The 17,432-nt window shown below is 36.9% G+C and overlaps 1 protein-coding gene across 1 annotated transcript in view; it reads left to right on the top strand.

Annotated features, from left to right (window-relative positions):
- Nucleotides 1–17,432, top strand: part of ATAD2B (ATPase family AAA domain containing 2B) — a 167,568-nt gene that overhangs the window by 130,944 nt on the left and 19,192 nt on the right. The window contains exon 23 of the mRNA XM_061168830.1: nt 15,584–15,706. Within this exon, the coding sequence (XP_061024813.1) occupies nt 15,584–15,706 (123 nt within the window). The remainder of the gene's footprint in view (nt 1–15,583; nt 15,707–17,432) is intronic.

Genomic DNA, 17,432 nt, shown 5'->3' with positions numbered 1-17,432 from the left:
TATGTATGGGGTTTTTCTGCTATGCTTATGTTACTTTTAAATTTCATGGATTTGGAGAATCTTAAGATTTTAACGTATGAGACAAAATAAAAGAACTGGTGGTAAATATGTAGCTATTATTCATGTATAATTTTAAAGCAAGGAATTTAAGTCTGGTGGCCATGAGAGGGTCTCTGAACAACTACATACAAAATTGTGTACATGTATACTTTTCCATCTTTATCACAAGCTTATAAGATCCAAGATGACTCCCCTACCCATCAAAAAAGATGAAGATCCAAGATATGGACATGTCTTCTAATTTTAATCTGTGAGCTTACAGTTCTATGCTATGTATAAACTTAGACACTGTTCTAAGCTAAGAATGATTAAAAAGAATTGTAATGATAGGCATATGTAAAAAGCATTACCTTGCCAGATGCAGATGCTATTTATTTATTTATTTATTTATTTATTTAGGCTGCTCTGTGTGGCTTGTGGGACCTCAGTTCCCTGACCAGAGGTTGAACCTGGGCCCTAAGCAGTGAAAGCATGGAGTCCTAACCACTGGACTGCCAGGGAATTCCCACAGATGCTCTTTATTTTTTATTTATTTATTTTTTAAAAAACGTCTTGTTATTAAATTTTTTTTTTTTGGCTGTGTCGGGTGTTTGTTGCTGAGCACTGGTTTTCTCTAGTTGCGGCGAGCGGGGGCTACTCTTCGTTGCGGTGCGCGGGCTTCTCATTGTGGTGGCTTCTCTCTTGTTGTGGAGCACAGGCTCTAGGTGCGTGGGCTTCAGAAGTTGTGGCACGTGGGCTTAGTTGCTCCGTGACATGTGGGATCTTCCCAAACCAGGATCCGACCCTGTGTCCCCTGCATTGGCAGGCGGATTCTTAACCACTTTGCCACCAGGGAAGTCCCCACAGATGCTCTTTAGAATAAATTCCTTGTCCTTCAGACCAGTGGGAAATTTTTATGGAATTCTTTTCTTAATTAATTCATTCATTCATTCTTCTCCCCCCTTTAATTGGGGATGGAATGTGGGTGGGAAGCATGTGTTTAAAAAAAAACAAAAAGAAAGATCACTGAGTTATTTTAGAGTATAATGTGCTAGATACATGACCTTTATATTTAATTTTACCTTTTTTTTTTAGCTTTTTTCGAGCTGAAATGGAAAGCCAGTGGCAGAAAGTTGCTTGGGCTACCAATATCAGCTTGAAAGCATAGCTCCTTCTAAGGATGTTCATTGCAGTTTTTTGTTTGTAGTGGTTAGAATTTGAAGGAACTTTAAACTTCCAACAATAGAGCAATAATTTTGAAAAATTAAGGTTCATCTTTCTTTGGATTGTCACATAACCATTAAAATTTGGTTTTCAAAGAATGTTTTAAAATATCAGGAGACTTCTGATTCTGGCCAAGATGGATTAAAAGGGACTGAATTTCCCCTTCTGCCTGAAACAATGGAAAAAAAAAACTGAACAAAATTTTTGAAAAAACAATTTTGAAGACATTGGATATCAGGAAACAATGGAAATGATCTGTGAAGGGTGGGAAACTAACAAGTTGAGCACTATAGTTGCCTGGATAGCTTCCAGACTGTGTTACGGGAAGGAAGAAGCCAGGCGGAGCCTGGACGTCTCCCTGAATTGCTGGGAATGTAAGGAGGCCAAAGTGGATCAAATTCTCAGGGCAGAGTACCAGGAAGGAGAAAGCTGCACAGAGAGAGTACTCTGGAGATCTGCAGAAGAGCCTCCTCCAGTCTTTAGCTAGCTGAATACTGATCAGCACATATGTGTGAGGAAACTACCTGAGGCCGGAGAAGGAGAGGGAATATTCCTTGATGTTTATATAGGGCTAGCAGTAGTGTAGCAAATAGTTAGAGGAGATAAACCAACAAGGAGAAAAACTGAATCATAAAAATGTACACAATCCAAAAGAAGTGAGAAAAAAGAGGAAAAAGGGAACAAAGAGCATGTGGGACAAGTAGAAAGTAAATAGCAAGCATATTAATAATCACATAAATTATATTAAAAGCAAATGATCCGCTAAACCAGGGATCAACAAACTACAGTCAAACTGACTGCCTGGTTTTGTAAATGAAGTTTTCATAGTTGGAACACAGGCATGCCCCTTTGTTTACATGTTGTCTAGGGCTGCTTTTATGCTACAGGGGCGGCTTTGAATACTTGCCAGAGACCTTATGGCTTGAGAAGCCTAAGATATTTACTCTCTGGCCTTATACAGGAAAACTTGCTGATACCTGGCTTGAACATCACAAATAAAGGCAGAGAATGTCTTTTGGATAAAAAAGCAAGACGCAACCATATGCTCCCTACAAGAAACCCACTTGATGAGACTGACACTCTACCTACTGCACTAATGAGGTTCCTTTACAAGAAACCCACTTTCTTGTTTGTTTATTTAAGGTTATTTAAAAAAAAAACTTATTCATTCATTCATTTTCCTCCCATATACTTTTTTAAAAATTGAGGCATAGCTGATTTATAGTATTATACAACATAATGATTCAAAATTCTTAGAGATTATACTCCATTTAAAGTTATATAAAATATTGGCTATATTCCCTTTGCTGTACATTATATCCTGTAGCATACTTATTTTATACATAGTAGTTTGTACCTCTTAATCCCCTACCCTTATCTTGTCTCTCCCCCTTCCCTCTCTTCACTGGTAACCACTAGTTCTCTATATCTGTGAGTCTGTTTCTGGTTTGTTACATTCATTTGTTTGTTTTATTTTTTAGATTTGACATATAACTGATAACATACAGTATTTGTCTTTCTCTGACTCATTTCACTAAACATAATACCCTGCAGGTCTATCCATATTGTCATAAATTGCAAAATTTCATTTTTTTAATGGCTGAGTAGTCCATATATATATATATATATATATGTATGTATGTATATATCATCTTCCTTATCCATTCATCTGTTGATGGACACTTATGTTGCTTCTGTGCCTTGGCTATTGTAAATAATGCTGCTATTAACATTGGGGTGCATATCTTTTTGAATTAGTGTTTTTTTATATAAAAGAAGCCCACTTTAAATATAAAGCTACAAATAGATTAAAAGCATGAAATACCATAATCATACCAAGTTGGAGTGATTATATAAATATCAAAGTTGATTTCGGGCCACAGATACCTGGGTTAAAGAAGATTATTTCATAGTTATCAAGTACACATAATAATTCTAAATATTTATTGCTTCTGATAGCAGAGCTTTAAAATTCATGAAGCAAGAACTGATAGAACTACAAGGAAAAATAGAGAAATTTGTAATTTCTTGGAGACTTCATTATCCCTCTCTTAAAACTAGATAAGGCTAGTACACAGAAAGTCAGTAAAGATACAGAAGACTTGAACAACCCTATCCATCAACTTTATCTAAGTGATATTTATGGAACACTTTTCCCAATGGCAACATATATACACATTATTTTCAAGTGCACTGGAATGTTCACCAAGATAGAACATATTCTGGGCCACAGAATGAGTCTTATTAAATATAAAAGGATTCAAGTCATACAAAGTACGTTCTTTGACCACAATGGAATTAAATTAGAAATCAATAACAAAAGGTTATTTGGAAAAGATATTTGGAAACTAAATACCATGCTTCTAAATAACTCCATGGATCAAGGAAGAAATCAAAAGAGAAGTTTAAAAATTATTAAAGTGGATAAAATGAAAATATAAAAACTTATGAGGTGCAGCTAATGCATTACTTTGGCGGAAATTTATAGCACTAAATACTTAAATTAGAAAAGAAGAAAAGTCTCAAATAACTGATCTGAGCTCCCAACTTGAGAAACTAGGAAACAGAGAGCAAATGAAACCCAAAGTAAGCAAAAGAAAGGAAATTATAAAGATCTGAGCAGATCAATAAAATAGTAAACAGGAAAAAAAATTGAGAAAACCAAGGAAACGCAAAGCTGGTTCTTTTAGAAGATCGGTAATTGATAAATCTCTAGTGGAGCTGGTCAGGATAACGAGAAGTCACAAATTACCATTAACAAGAATGAAGGAGATAACATTACTACATATTCTACAGATATTAAGAGAACAGTAAGGGAACTTTATGAATAGCTTTATGCCAATACATTTGACAACTTCGGTAAATTGGATAAATTTGTTGAAAGACGAAAAAAAAAGCTCATGAAAGAAGAAATGTATAATGTGAATAGGTAATTCTTTTTCTATTAAAGAAATTGAACTAACAGTTAAAAACATTTCCATTAAGAAAACTTCAGGCCTGGATGCCTTCACTGGTTAATTTTACTGAACATTTAGGGAAAAAAATAATACCAGTTCTACACAAACTTTTCCAGAAAATTGAAGTGGAGAGAATTCTTTCCAACCTAGTCTATAAAGTTAGCATTACTCTGAAAAAGATATTACAAGGGGGAAAAAAAAAAGACCAAATAAACTATAGACCCGTATCCCTCATGAACATAAACAAAATTTTGGCAAGTTATATCCAATATGTTAAAAAGATAATACCTTGTGATTAAGTAGGGTGTATTCCTGCTTGAATATGCAAGGAATGCAAGATTGGTTTAAAATTTGAAAACCAATCGATGTAGATCACTGTATTAACAGACTAAGAAATGATTATCTCAGTCAGTGCACAAAAGCATTTGACAAATCCAATAGGCATTCCTGAATACAAAGTGTAAGCAAACGAGGAATAGAAAGGACCATCCTCAGTCTGATTAAGGACATGAACAAAAAACCTACAGTTCACATCATACTTAATGACAGAAGACTAAATGCTTCCCCTTAAGATCAAGAACATGGCAAAGATGTCCACTTTTACCACTTCTACCCAACATTATACTGAAGGTTCCAGAAAGTGCAGTAAGGTAAGAAAAAGAAATAAGAGGCATCTAGTTTGGGAATGAAGAAGTAAAACTATCTTCATTTGTAGACAACATGATGTCTACAGAGAAAATCCTATGGAATTTGCAAAGACACTGTTAGAACTAGCAAGTGTGTTTAGTGAAGTTGCAGGATACATGATCAATATACAAAACTCAGTTGTATTTATGGAAATACAATACTAGCCCCAAACAATAGCAAATTGAAATTTTAAATTACTATTTACATTAACATGAAAAAACATGAGATGTTGATAAATCTGACAAAAGATAGGCAAGACCTATACATTGAAAACTACAAAACATTGCTGAGAAAAATTAAAGAGAACTTAAATAGACTGAGAGATATATTGTGTTCATGGATTGGGAGACTCAACATTGTGAAGATGTCAGTTCTCAAATTGAACCACCTCAGTCGGAATTCCAGAAGGCATTTTATAGAAATGGACAAGGTGATTCTAAAATTCATATGAAAATGGAAAGGATCTAAAATAGTCAAAACAGCTTTGTAAAGTAAAAACAGAGTTGGAGGACTTAATACCACCTTATTTCAAGACATAAAGTTAGGGTAATCTAGACAGTGTAATATTGGCATAAAGAATGACAAATAGAGCAATGGAATAATATGGAGTCCTGAAAGTGACCCACACATATAGAGTCAGTGGCATTTTGACAAAGGTGCAAAGTCAGTGCAGTGGAGAAAGTAGTTTTTTCAACAAACAGTGCTAGAACAATTGGATATAAGTATGCAAAAAAAAAGACCTCTTATCTATATAAAGAATCTCAATGGATAATATACCTTAAATATAAAAGCTATCTTGTATCCAGACTATTAAAAGAATTCTCAGAATTTAGTAAGGGACTTCCCTGGTGGCACAGTGGTTAAGAATCTGCCTGCCAATGCAGGGTGCACGGGTTCGAGCCCTGGTCTGGGACCATCCCACATGCTGTGGAGCAACTAAGCCCAAGCGCCACAACTACTGAGCCTGCACTCCAGAGCCTGCGAGCCACAACTACTGAGCCCGCATGCCACAACTACTGAAGCCCGCACGCCTAGAGCCCATGCTCTGCAACAAGAGAAGCCACCACAATGCGAAGCCCACGCTCCGCAATGAAGAGTAGCCCCCGCTTGCCGCAACTAGAGAAAGCTGACGTGAAGCAAAGAAGACCCAACACAGCCAAAAATAAATAAATAAATAAATAAGTTTATTAAAAAAATTTAATAATAAGAAAATAACCCAATTAAAATAATAAGTATAAGATTTGAAGACACTTCACCAAAGATGATATACAGAGGGAAAATAAGAACATGAAGGTATACTCAACTTCATTAATCTTAAACAAAATGCAAATCAAAAGCATAATGAGATACCACTAAACACCTATAAGAATGTCTAAAATTAAAAAGACTGATCATACCAAGTGTTGACAAGGATGTGGAGGAACTGGAACTGTGATGCACTGCTGGTAGGAATATAAAATGGTACAACTTTGAAAAAGCTTGGCAGTTTTAAGATTGTTAAACATACATACACCCATTGTTGAGCTAGCCATTCCACTCTTAAATATTAACTCAAGGGAAATGAAAACATATGTCCATATAAAGACTTGTTCATGAATATTTATGTAACATTGTTGATAATTGCCAAAACCCAGAACCATCCCTAATGTCCATCAACATGTGAATGGATAAATAAATTGTGTTATATCCAATAGTGGAATATTACTCAGCAATAAAAAGGAATGGAGTGTTGATGCATATAATACAATAGGTATTTTTATTGTTTTTTAAAAAATTAATTTTTAATTGAAGTGTAGTTGCTGTACAATATTATATAAAACAATAGGTATTAATGTCAAAATAATTATGTCAAGTAAAAGAATCCAGACAAAAAAAGGATATATTCTTTATAACCCCATTTATATATGTATTTATAAATATGTTAGAATTATATATACATTAATATATAGAGAATATATATGCGATTCAATATATATTATAGTGCACATAATTCTAGAAAATATGAAGTAATCTATGGTGCCAGTAAACAGACCTGTGGTTCCCTGGGAATGGAGAGTTGTGGAAAGAGTGAAAGGAAGGATGACAGAGGGGCACAAGGAGACTTTTGGTGATGGTGGATATATTCATTATCTTGATATAATGATGATGTTATGGATTTGTACTTATGTCAAAGCATATCACAATGTATACTTTAAATATGTGCAGTTTATTATATGTCTCTTATGCCATAATCTTTTTTCTTTTTTTTAAGGCTTAGGGAAGTACAAAATTTTAAATAATAAATACAGATTACACATTGTGGCTTTTGGTCATAAATTGTCGAGATCTATATTCATTTGCCTACATGATATCTCCACTTGGATTTTTTTTTTAAATTTTTGAATTTTATTTTTGTTTTATACAGCAGGTTCTTATTAGTCATCAATTTCATACACATCCGTGTATACATGTCAATCCCAATCTCCCAATTCATCACACCACCACCCCCACCCCCTGCCGCTTTCCCCCCTTAGTGTCCATACGTTTGTTCTCTACATCTGTGTCTCAATTTCTGTCCTGCAAACCGGTTCATCTGTACCATTTTTCTAGGTTCCACATATATGCATTAATATACGATATTTGTTTTTCTCTTTCTGACTTACTTCACTCTGTATGACAGTCTCTAGATCCATCCACGTCTCAACAAATGACCCAATTTTGTTCCTTTTTATGGCTGAGTAATATTCAGTTATATATGTGTACCACATCATCTTTATCCATTAGTCTGTCAATGGGCATTTAGGTTGCTTCCATGACCTGGCTATTGTACATAGTGTTGCAGTGAACATTGGAGTGCATGTGTCTTTTTGAATTATGGTTTTCTCTGGGTATATGCCCAGTAGTGGGATTGCTGGATCATATGGTAATTCTATTTTTTAGTTTTTTAAGGAACCTCCATACTGTTCTCCATAGTGGCTGTATCAATTTACATTCCCACCAACAGTGCAGGAGGGTTCCCATTTCTCCACACCCTCTCCAGCATTTGTTGTTTGTAGATTTTCTGATGATGCCCATTCTAACTGGTGTGAGGTGATACCTCATTGTAGTTTTGATTTGCATTTCTCTAATAATTAGTGATGTTGAGCAGCTTTTCATGTGCTTGTTGGCCATCTGTATGTCTTCTTTGGAGAAATGTCTATTTAGGTCTTAATGCCCATTTTTGCATTGGGTTGTTTGTTTTCTTAATATTGAGCTGCATGAGCTGTTTATATATTTTGGAGATTAATCCTTTGTCCGTTGATTTGTTTGCAAATGTTTTCTTCCATTCTGAGGGTTGTCTTTTTGTCTTGTTTATGATTTCCTTTGCTGTGCAAAAGCTTTGAAGTTTCATTAGGTCCCATTTGTTTATTTTTGTTTTTATTTCCATTACTCTAGGAGGTGGATCAAAAAAGATCTTGCTGTGATTTATGTCAAAGAGTGTTCTTCCTATGTTTTCCTCTAAGAGTTTTATAGTGTCCAGTCTTACATTTAGGTCTCTAATCCATTTTGAGTTTATTTTTGTGTATGGTGTTACGGAGTGTTCTAATTTCATTCTTTTACATGTAGCTGTCCAGTTTTCCCAGCACCACTTACTGAAGAGACTGTCTTTTCTCCATTGTATATCCTGGCCTCCTTTGTCATAGATTAGTTGACCATAGGTGCCTGGGTTTATCTCTGGGCTTTCTATCTTGTTCCTGTGATCTATGTTTCTGTTTTTGTGCCAGTACTGTATTGTCTTGATTACTGTAGCTTTGTAGTATAGTCTGAAGTCAGGGAGTCTGATTCCTCCAGCTCCGTTTTTTTCCCTCAAGACTGCTTTGGCTATTCGGGGTCTTTTGTGTCGCCATACAAATTTTAAGATTTTTTGTTCTAGTTCCGTAAAAAATGCCATTGGTAATTTGATAGGGATTGCATTGAATCTGTAGATTGCTTTGGGTAGTAGAGTCATTTTCACAATATTGATTCTTCCAGTCCAAGAACATGGTATCTCTCTCCATCTGTTGGTATCATCTTTAATTTCTTTCATCAGTGTCTAATAGTTTTCTGCATACAGGTCTTTTGTCTCCCTAGGTAGGTTTACTCCTAGGTATTTTATTCTTTTTGTTGCAGTGGTAAATGGGAGTGTTTCCTTAATTTCTCTTTCAGATTTTTCATCATTAGTGTATAGGAATGCAAGAGATTTCTGTGCATTAATTTTGTATCCTGAAACTTTACCACGTTCATTGATTAGCTCTAGTAGTTTTCTGGTAGCATCTTTAGGATTCTCTATGTATAGTATCATGTCATCTGCAAACAGTGACAGTTTTACTTCTTCTTTTCCAATCTGTATTCCTTTTATTTCTTTTTCTTCTCTGATTGCGGTGGCTAGGACTTCCAAAACTACATTGAATAATAGTGATGAGAGTGGACATCCTTGTCTTGTTCCTGATCTTAGAGGAAATGCTTTCAGTTTTTCACCACTGAGAATGATGTTTGCTGTGGGTTTGTCGTATATGGCCTTTATTATGTTGAGGTAGGTTCCCTTTATGCCCACTTTCTGGAGAGTTTTTATCATAAATGGGTGTTGAATTTTTTCAAAAGCTTTTTCTGCATCTATTGAGATGATCATATGGTTTTTATTCTTCAATTTGTTAATATGGTGTATCACATTGATTGATTTGTGTATATTGAAGAATCCTTGTATCCCTGGGATAAATCCCACTTGATCATGGTGTATGATCCTTTTAATGTGTTGTTGGATTCTGTTTACTAGTATTTTGTTGAGGATTTTTGCATCTATATTCATGAGTGATATTGGTCTGTAATTTTCTTTTTTTGTAGTATCGTTGTGTGGTTTTGGTATCAGGGTGATGGTGGCCTCATAGAATGAGTTTGGGAGTGTTCCTTCCTCTGCAGTTTTTTGGAAGAGTTTGAGAAGGATGGGTGTTAGCTCTTCTCTAAATGTTTGAGAGAATTCACCTGTGAAGCCATCTGGTCCTGGACTTCTGTTTGTTGGAAGATTTTTAATCACAGTTTCAATTTCATTACTCGTGATTGGTCTATTCATATTTTCTATTTCTTGCTGGTTCAGTCTTGGAAGGTTATACCTTTCTAAAAATTTGTCCATTTCTTCCAGGTTGTCCATTTTATTGGCATAGAGTTGCTTGTAGTAGTCTCTTAGGATGCTTTGTATTTCTGCTGTGTCTGTTGTAACTTCTCCTTTTTCATTTCTAATTTTATTGATTTGAGTCCTCTCCCTCTTTTTCCTGATGAGTCTGGCTAATGGTTTATCAATTTTGTTTATCTTCTCAAAGAACCAGCTTTTAGTTTTCTTGATCTTTGCTATTGTTTTCTTTGTTTCTACTTCATTTATTTCTGCTCTGATCTTGATGATTTCTTTCCTTCTGCTAACTTTGGGTTTTGTTTGTTCTTCTTTCTCTAGTTCCTTTAGGTGTAAGGTTAGATTGTTTGAGATTTTTCTTGTTTCTTGAGGTAGGCTTGTATACCTATAACCTTCCCTCTTAGAACTGCTTTTGCTGCATCCCATAGGTTTTGGATCGTCGTGCTTTCATTGTAATTTGTCTCTAGGTATTTTTTGATTTCCTCTTTGATTTCTTCAGTGATCTCTTGGTTATTTAGTAACGTATTGTTTAGCCTCCATGTGTTTGTGTTTTTTACGTTTTTTTTCCCTGTAATTAACTTCTAATCTCATAGTGTTGTGGTCAGAAAAGACACTTGATATGATTTCAATTTTCTTAAATTTACTGAGGCTTGATTTGTGACCCAAGATGTGATCTATCCTGGAGAATGTTCCGTGCACACTTGAGAAGAAAGTGTAATCTGTTTTTGGATGGAATGTCCTATAAATATCAATTAAATCTATCTGGTCTGTTGTGTCATTTAAAGCTTCTGTTTCCTTATTTATTTTCATTTTGGATGATCTGTCCATTAGTGTAAGTGAGGTGTTAAAGTCCCACACTGTTATTGTGTTACTGTCGATTTCCTCCTTTATAGCTGTTAGCAGTTGCCTTATGTATTGAGGTGCTCCTATGTTGGGTGCATGTATATTTATAATTGTTATCTTCTTCTTGGATTGATCCCTTGATCATTATGTAGTGTCCTTCCTTGTCTCTTGTAACATTCTTTATTTTAAAGTCTATTTTATCTGATATGAGTATTGCTACTCCAGCTTTCTTTTGATTTCCATTTGCATGGAATATCTTTTTCCATCCCCTCACTTTCAGTCTGTATGTGTCCCTAGGTCTGAAGTGGGTCTCTTGTAGACAGCATATATATGGGTCTTGTTTTTGTATCCATTCAGCAAGCCTGTGTCTTTTGGTTGGAGCATTTAATCCATTCATGTTTAAGGTAATTATCGATATGTATGTTCCTATGACCATTTTCTTAATTGTTTTGGGTTTGTTTTTGTAGGTCCTTTTCTTCTCTTGTGTTTCCCACTTAGAGAAGTGCCTTTAGCATTTGTTGTAGAGCTGGTTTGGTGGTGCTGAATTCTCTTAGCTTTTGCTTGTCTGTAAAGCTTTTGATTTCTCCATCGAATCTGAATGAGATCCTTGCCGGGTAGAGTAATCTTGGTTGTAGGTTCTTCCCTTTCATCACTAAGTATATCATGCCACTCCCTTCTGGCTTGTAGAGTTTCTGCTGAGAAATCAGCTGTTAACCTTATGGGAGTTCCCTTGTATGTTATTTGTCATTTTTCCCTTGCTGCTTTCAATAATTTTTCTTTGTCTTTAATTTTTGCTAATTTGATTACTATGTGTCTCGGCGTGTTTCTCCTTGGGTTTATCCTGTATGGGACTCTCTGCGCTTCCTGGAGTTGGGTGGCTATCTCCTTTCCCATGTTAGGGAAGTTTTCGACTATAATCTCTTTAGATATTTTCTCGGGACCTTTCTCTCTCTCTTCTCCTTCTGGGACCCCTATAATGCGAATGTTGTTGCGTTTAATGTTGTCCCAGAGTTCTCTTAGGCTGTCTTCCGTTCTTTTCATTCTTTTTTCTTTATTCTGTTCCTCAGCAGTGAATTCCATCATTCTGTCTTCCAGGTCACTTATCCGTTCTTCTGCCTCAGTTATTATGCTATTGATTCCTTCTAGTGTAGTTTTCATTTCAGTTATTGTATTGTTCATCTCTGTTTGTTTGTTCTTTAATTCTTCTAGGTCTTTGTTAAACATTTCTTGTATCTTCTCGATCTTTGCCTCCATTCTTTTTCCGAGGTCCTGGATCATCTTCACTATCATTATTCTGAATTCTTTTTCTGGAAGGTTGCCTATCTCCACTTCATTTAGTTGTTTTTCTGGGGTTTTATCTTGTTCCTTCATCTGGTACATAGCCCTCTGGCCTTTTCATCTTGTCTGTCTTTCTGTGAATGTGGTTTTTTGTTCCACAGGCTACAGGATTATAGTTTTTCTTGCTTCTGCTGTCTGCCCTCTGGTGGATGAGGCTATCTAAGAGGCTTGTGCAAGTTTCCTGATGGGAGGGACTGGTGGTGGGTAGAGCTGACTGTTGCTCTGGTGGGCAGAGCTCAGTAAAACTTTAATCCCTTGACTGCTGATGGGTGGGGCTGGTTTCCCTCCTTGTTGGTTGTTTGGCCTGGGGCAACCCAACACTGGAGCCTACCTGGGCTCTTTGGTGGGGCTAATGGTGGACCCTGGGAGGGCTCACGCCAAGGAGTAGTTCCCAGAATATCTGCTGCCAGTGTCCTTGTCCCCACGGTGAGCCACAGCCACCCCCTGCCTCTGCAGGAGACCCTCCAACAGTAGCAGGTAGGTCTGGTTCAGTCTCCCCTAGGGTCACTCTTCCTTCCCCTGGGTCCCGATGCGCACACTACTTTGTGTGTGCCCTCCAAGAGTAGAGTCTCTGTTTTCCCCAGTCCTGTCGAAGTCCTGCAATCAAATCCCACTAGCCTTCAAAGTCTGATTCTCTAGGAATTCCTCCTCCCGTTGCCGGACCCCCAGTTTGGGAACCTGACGTGGGACTCAGAACCTTCACTCCAGTGGGTGGACTTCTGTGGTATAAGTGTTCTCCAGTCTGTGAGTCACCCACCCAGCAGGTATGGGATTTGAGTTTACTGTGATTGCACCACTCCTACCATCTCATTGCGGCTTCTCCCTTGTCTTTGGAAGTGGGGTATCTTTTTTGCTGAGTTCCAGTGTCTTCCTGTCAATGATTGTCCAGCAGCTAGTTGTGATTCTGGTGTTCCCACAAGAGGGAGTGAGAGCACGTCCTTCTACTCTGCCATCTTGGCTCAGGCTCTCTTGGATATTTTTTAGTCATGTCAAAACTAAAGTCTTTAAACTAGCACATATCTCTAACTTCTTTTCCTACTTCCTTTCTATTTATTCTCTAGTAATTTTTTTTTTTAATTTTTATTTTATTTTTTATTTTTTTTAATTTTTATTTTTGTATGTGGTACTTCCATCCTCCCATTTTTCATGCAGGAAGCTAGGGAATCTTCCTTGATGCTTATCTCATCCCCTGTTTTACCACCAAGTTGTGTCATTGAGAACACATTTCAAAGCTGTAGTCTTCCTTTCCTTCACTACCACCACCATTACCTGGTTCAGTTCTCTCTTCTCTTTTCACTAAAAAGAGCCTTCCGATTATACTCCCTGGTTTTATGCCTGACCCTCTCAATCCAGTCTCTAGGGAACAGCCAGAGAGATCTTTCAAAGATGAGCATTTAAATCATGTAATTTCTCTCCTTGGATCTTTTCAATGACTTTTCATTGCTCTTGGGATAAGATGTAAAATCCTTTCAATATGGTCAGAGTCCCGTTTGCTTCTTGCTTATTGTGTTCTAATCACATAGGCTACCTTTCAGTTTCTTTAAATCTCCACGATCTTTTTACTCCAGAACTTTCTTGCATGGTATTTTCTGAACCTGCAGTGGTTTTTCCCTTTGTCAGTGGCTACCCCAGTGCATGCTTTAAGTCTCAGCTTAAATGCCACTAATTCAGAGAAGTCTTTCCTGACTTGCCCGTTCAAAATTGGTATCCACACCAGTATCCTATAGATTTTCATCATAGCTGTTACAAGTTTTTTGGGGGGTGAGGGAGGGGTAGGAGGTGTTTATATGTGTATATGAGATTATTTGGTAAAATACCTCTTTCCTATACTATTCTGAAAAGCTCCTTGAAAGTGGTGACCTGTCTGTTTTGTTCACTACTGTGTAGCCAGCACCTGACTTACTTCCTGGTACAGTTGACAATATTTATTGAGTGAAAGTTTAGAGAAAATACATTGGAAGGAAATATACCAGTGGGTTGCTTTTTGAGTGCTGCATGTTTGTTTTTATAAGATTTCTACAGTGAACTATTAGACTTTCTAATAAGAAAAGTTATAAATAAAATACATCTTTATACTTTTTGTCTTTACTAGAGATGAAAAAGCAGATGTTATTTTGTGACTTAGATGCTAGTGCTAAATTGTTACAAATTAAGTGACCTTGATATATTGACTTTTTTTTTTAAATTTATTTCTTTTTAAAAAATTATTTATTTATTTATTTATTTATTTTTGGTTGCCTTGGGTCTTCGTTGCTGTGCGCGGGTTTTCTCTAGTTGCGGCGAGCGGGGGGGGTGCGCGGGCTTCTCATTGTGGTGGCTTCTCTTGTTGTGGAGCACGGGCTCTAGGTGCACGAGCTTCAGTAGTTGTAGCACGCGGGCTCCGTAGTTGTGGCTCGCGGACTCTAGAGCGCAGGCTCAGTAGTTGTGGCGCACGGGCTTAGTTGATCCGCAGCATGTGGGATCTTCCCGGACCAGGGCTTGAACCCATGTCCCCTGCATTGGCAGGCAGATTCTTAACCACTGCGCCACCAGGGAAGCCCTAACTTGACTTTTAATATCTTGGAGTTGCACAGCTCTAGGGAGCACTGTTTATGCATATTGTTAGTTAATGAGGACTTCTCTGTTAGTGTAAAGCAGAGACTCTTCTTTTAGTACCAATTTTAGGTATAGTTTACCTAGAACAGAGTATGCACTTCTCTTCTAGATCTACCTGCAATTTATGTCATCTTGCATTCTTATCTTAGAGTGCCTTATTGTATTTGTCTGTTTCTGTTACAATTTTTTAATCAGTCACCCTTACTTTAGCATAGTTTTGACCAGTTTTGTCTCATGGAGAAAATTATGTAAGGTTTTCTGAAATCTCAGTATGGTAGCTCTGGTGCTGGACATATGGTAAATATCCTGTAAATCTTTTAAAATTTTTTATTGAATGTCATACATTTTTGAAAAATATAAAATAAAGCCATATCTTTGAGGTAATGATTTGTTAAGTAGGCTTAGTACTTTGAAGTTCTAAAAGTATAGTTCTCAGAGGATTGTCAACTTGATTAACTTATTATATTTATTTTTTGCTCATCATTTAAATGAGCTTGCTTCCTGCCTAGAAATGCTTTTCAGTTTTTAAAATTAATTAATTAATTAATTATTTTGATAAAGTCTTTTTAAAAAAATTTTTGTTGGCTGCATTGAGTGTGTTGCTGTGTGCGGGCTTTTTCTAGTTGTGGCAAGCGGGGGGCTGCTCTTCGTTGAGGTGCCCAGGCTTCTCGTTGCAGTCACAGTTTTATTTAAATGTTTGTGTTCCTTTTCTTTTTAAGATGCCCTTTGTTCATGTTATTTCACTTGTATGTATAATAAATGTATACCAACTTTTTAACAGATAAAATAATTAGGCACAGGGCTTGTACCCTGAAGGACACTGCGCATGCCATCATTGCAGCTGAATTGGATCCAGAATTTAATAAACTCTGTGAAGAAATTAAGGAAGCAAGAATAAAAAGAGGTAAGTTATAGAAATGAACTTGCTACTGAAGAGTAAGAGATCATTGAATGTCATTGAATGGTGTTTCTTTACGGTTGCTGGTATTATGAAAATGTATTTTGAGGCCCATCCTTAATTTCTGATATGAAAATGTGTCATGTAAATTCTCAAAGATGTTTTAAAATTTTACTTTCTATAACAGTTTTAGTGCAAATTACAGAAATAAAGTACTTCTTAGTGAAATTTCTTTTGCAGGCATATATCTTTAATTATGGATTTCTGTTCTTAAAGGATTTAGATAGGCTTTCATATTTGAAGAGGGTTTATTTTCATCAGTTTATATCTAATACCGATACTTAAAATTTTTTTTAGGAATACTTTTTTTTTTTAAACCTATTGGAATTTATGTGCAATTTTGTTAGTATAAACACAGAATTAGCAGATGTGTTTTGTTCATTCTATATATAATCCTGTCCTTGAGGAACTCACACTTTAGTAGGAGAGAGTAAGTGTAAAACAAATCGAGTATAGTGTGGCATATGCACTGATTGAAGCATGTTCATAGCACAGAGGAGAGGCCTCCTGGTAGGAAACCCAGCATTTTGATCAGAGTTTGGGGAATGAATATAGAAGTGTTGTCTCTAGTGAAGTAGAGGAAGGGAGGCAGTGACGGAGAAGGAGGAGGTACTGTAAGCACAGCACGCTACGTATACAGGCGCAGAGACGTGAAATAACGTGGTGTATCGGAAGAACTGCAAACTGTTTGGTATTGCTAAAGATGTACAGAATGGTGGGAAACAGAGCTCAGAAGGTGAGCTGGGTCCAGGACATTGAAGTTGTGAAGACGCTTTTCTTCTACTGCCTTAGAGAGGCCTTCCCTGGCCACCTAATCTTATTAGGCTCTGGTCACCATAGCACTTGGTATTTTGTTACTGTTGTTGTCTCTCTCCTCCTTATTTAGAATATAAGTGCTGTGAATGTCTTATTCATAGCTCTACTGCAGTCCCTAGAACTATCTCTGGTATACAACAGGCTATTTATAAATATTTGAATGAATCAATGTCATGCTAAGGAGCTTGGACTTTATCCTGTAGGTCTATGTTTTTGGTTTTTTTTTTAAACTTTGGGTTTGTTTATTTATTTATTTATTTATTTATTTATTTATGGCTACGTTGGGTCTTCGTTTCTGTGCGAGGGCTTTCTCCAGTTGCGGCGAGCGGGGGCCACTCTTCATCGCGGTGCGCGGGCCTCTCATTATCGCGGCCTCTCTTGTTGCGGAGCACAGGCTCCAGACGCGCAGGCTCAGTAATTGTGGCTCACGGGCCTAGTTGCTCCGCGGCATGTGGGATTCTCCCAGACCAGGGCTCGAACCCGTGTCCCCTGCATTGGCAGGCAGATTCTCAACCACTGCGCCACCAGGGAAGCCCAGGTCTATGTTTTTTAAAATGTGTTTGTGTTTATTACCCACATCAGCTTAGAACTAGCAAATTAGATTCTCTGACAGTAGTAAGGCCGAGTAATCTGTGCTTCAGCAAACTCAAGTGGTTTTTATGTACACTAAAGTTTGAGAACAATTGCCATAGTCAGTAGGATTCATAGAAGTATTTGAAACAGTGGAATGGATTGGTAAATTGCTTTGGCAGCAGGAAATAGCAAGGACTCAATGTGGCTCGGTAGGAGGATGAGAGACCAGTTAAAAAGCTGTTGGAGCCAGTTTTGAAGACATTTTGGCAGTTTCTAAAAAGTT

The sequence above is a fragment of the Eubalaena glacialis genome, chromosome 14 (assembly GCF_028564815.1).
Source record: "Eubalaena glacialis isolate mEubGla1 chromosome 14, mEubGla1.1.hap2.+ XY, whole genome shotgun sequence".
In the NCBI taxonomy this organism is placed as follows: domain Eukaryota; kingdom Metazoa; phylum Chordata; class Mammalia; order Artiodactyla; family Balaenidae; genus Eubalaena; species Eubalaena glacialis.
The sequence above is the reverse complement of the archived record's forward strand: the minus strand, read 5'-3'. Positions and strand labels throughout refer to the sequence as shown.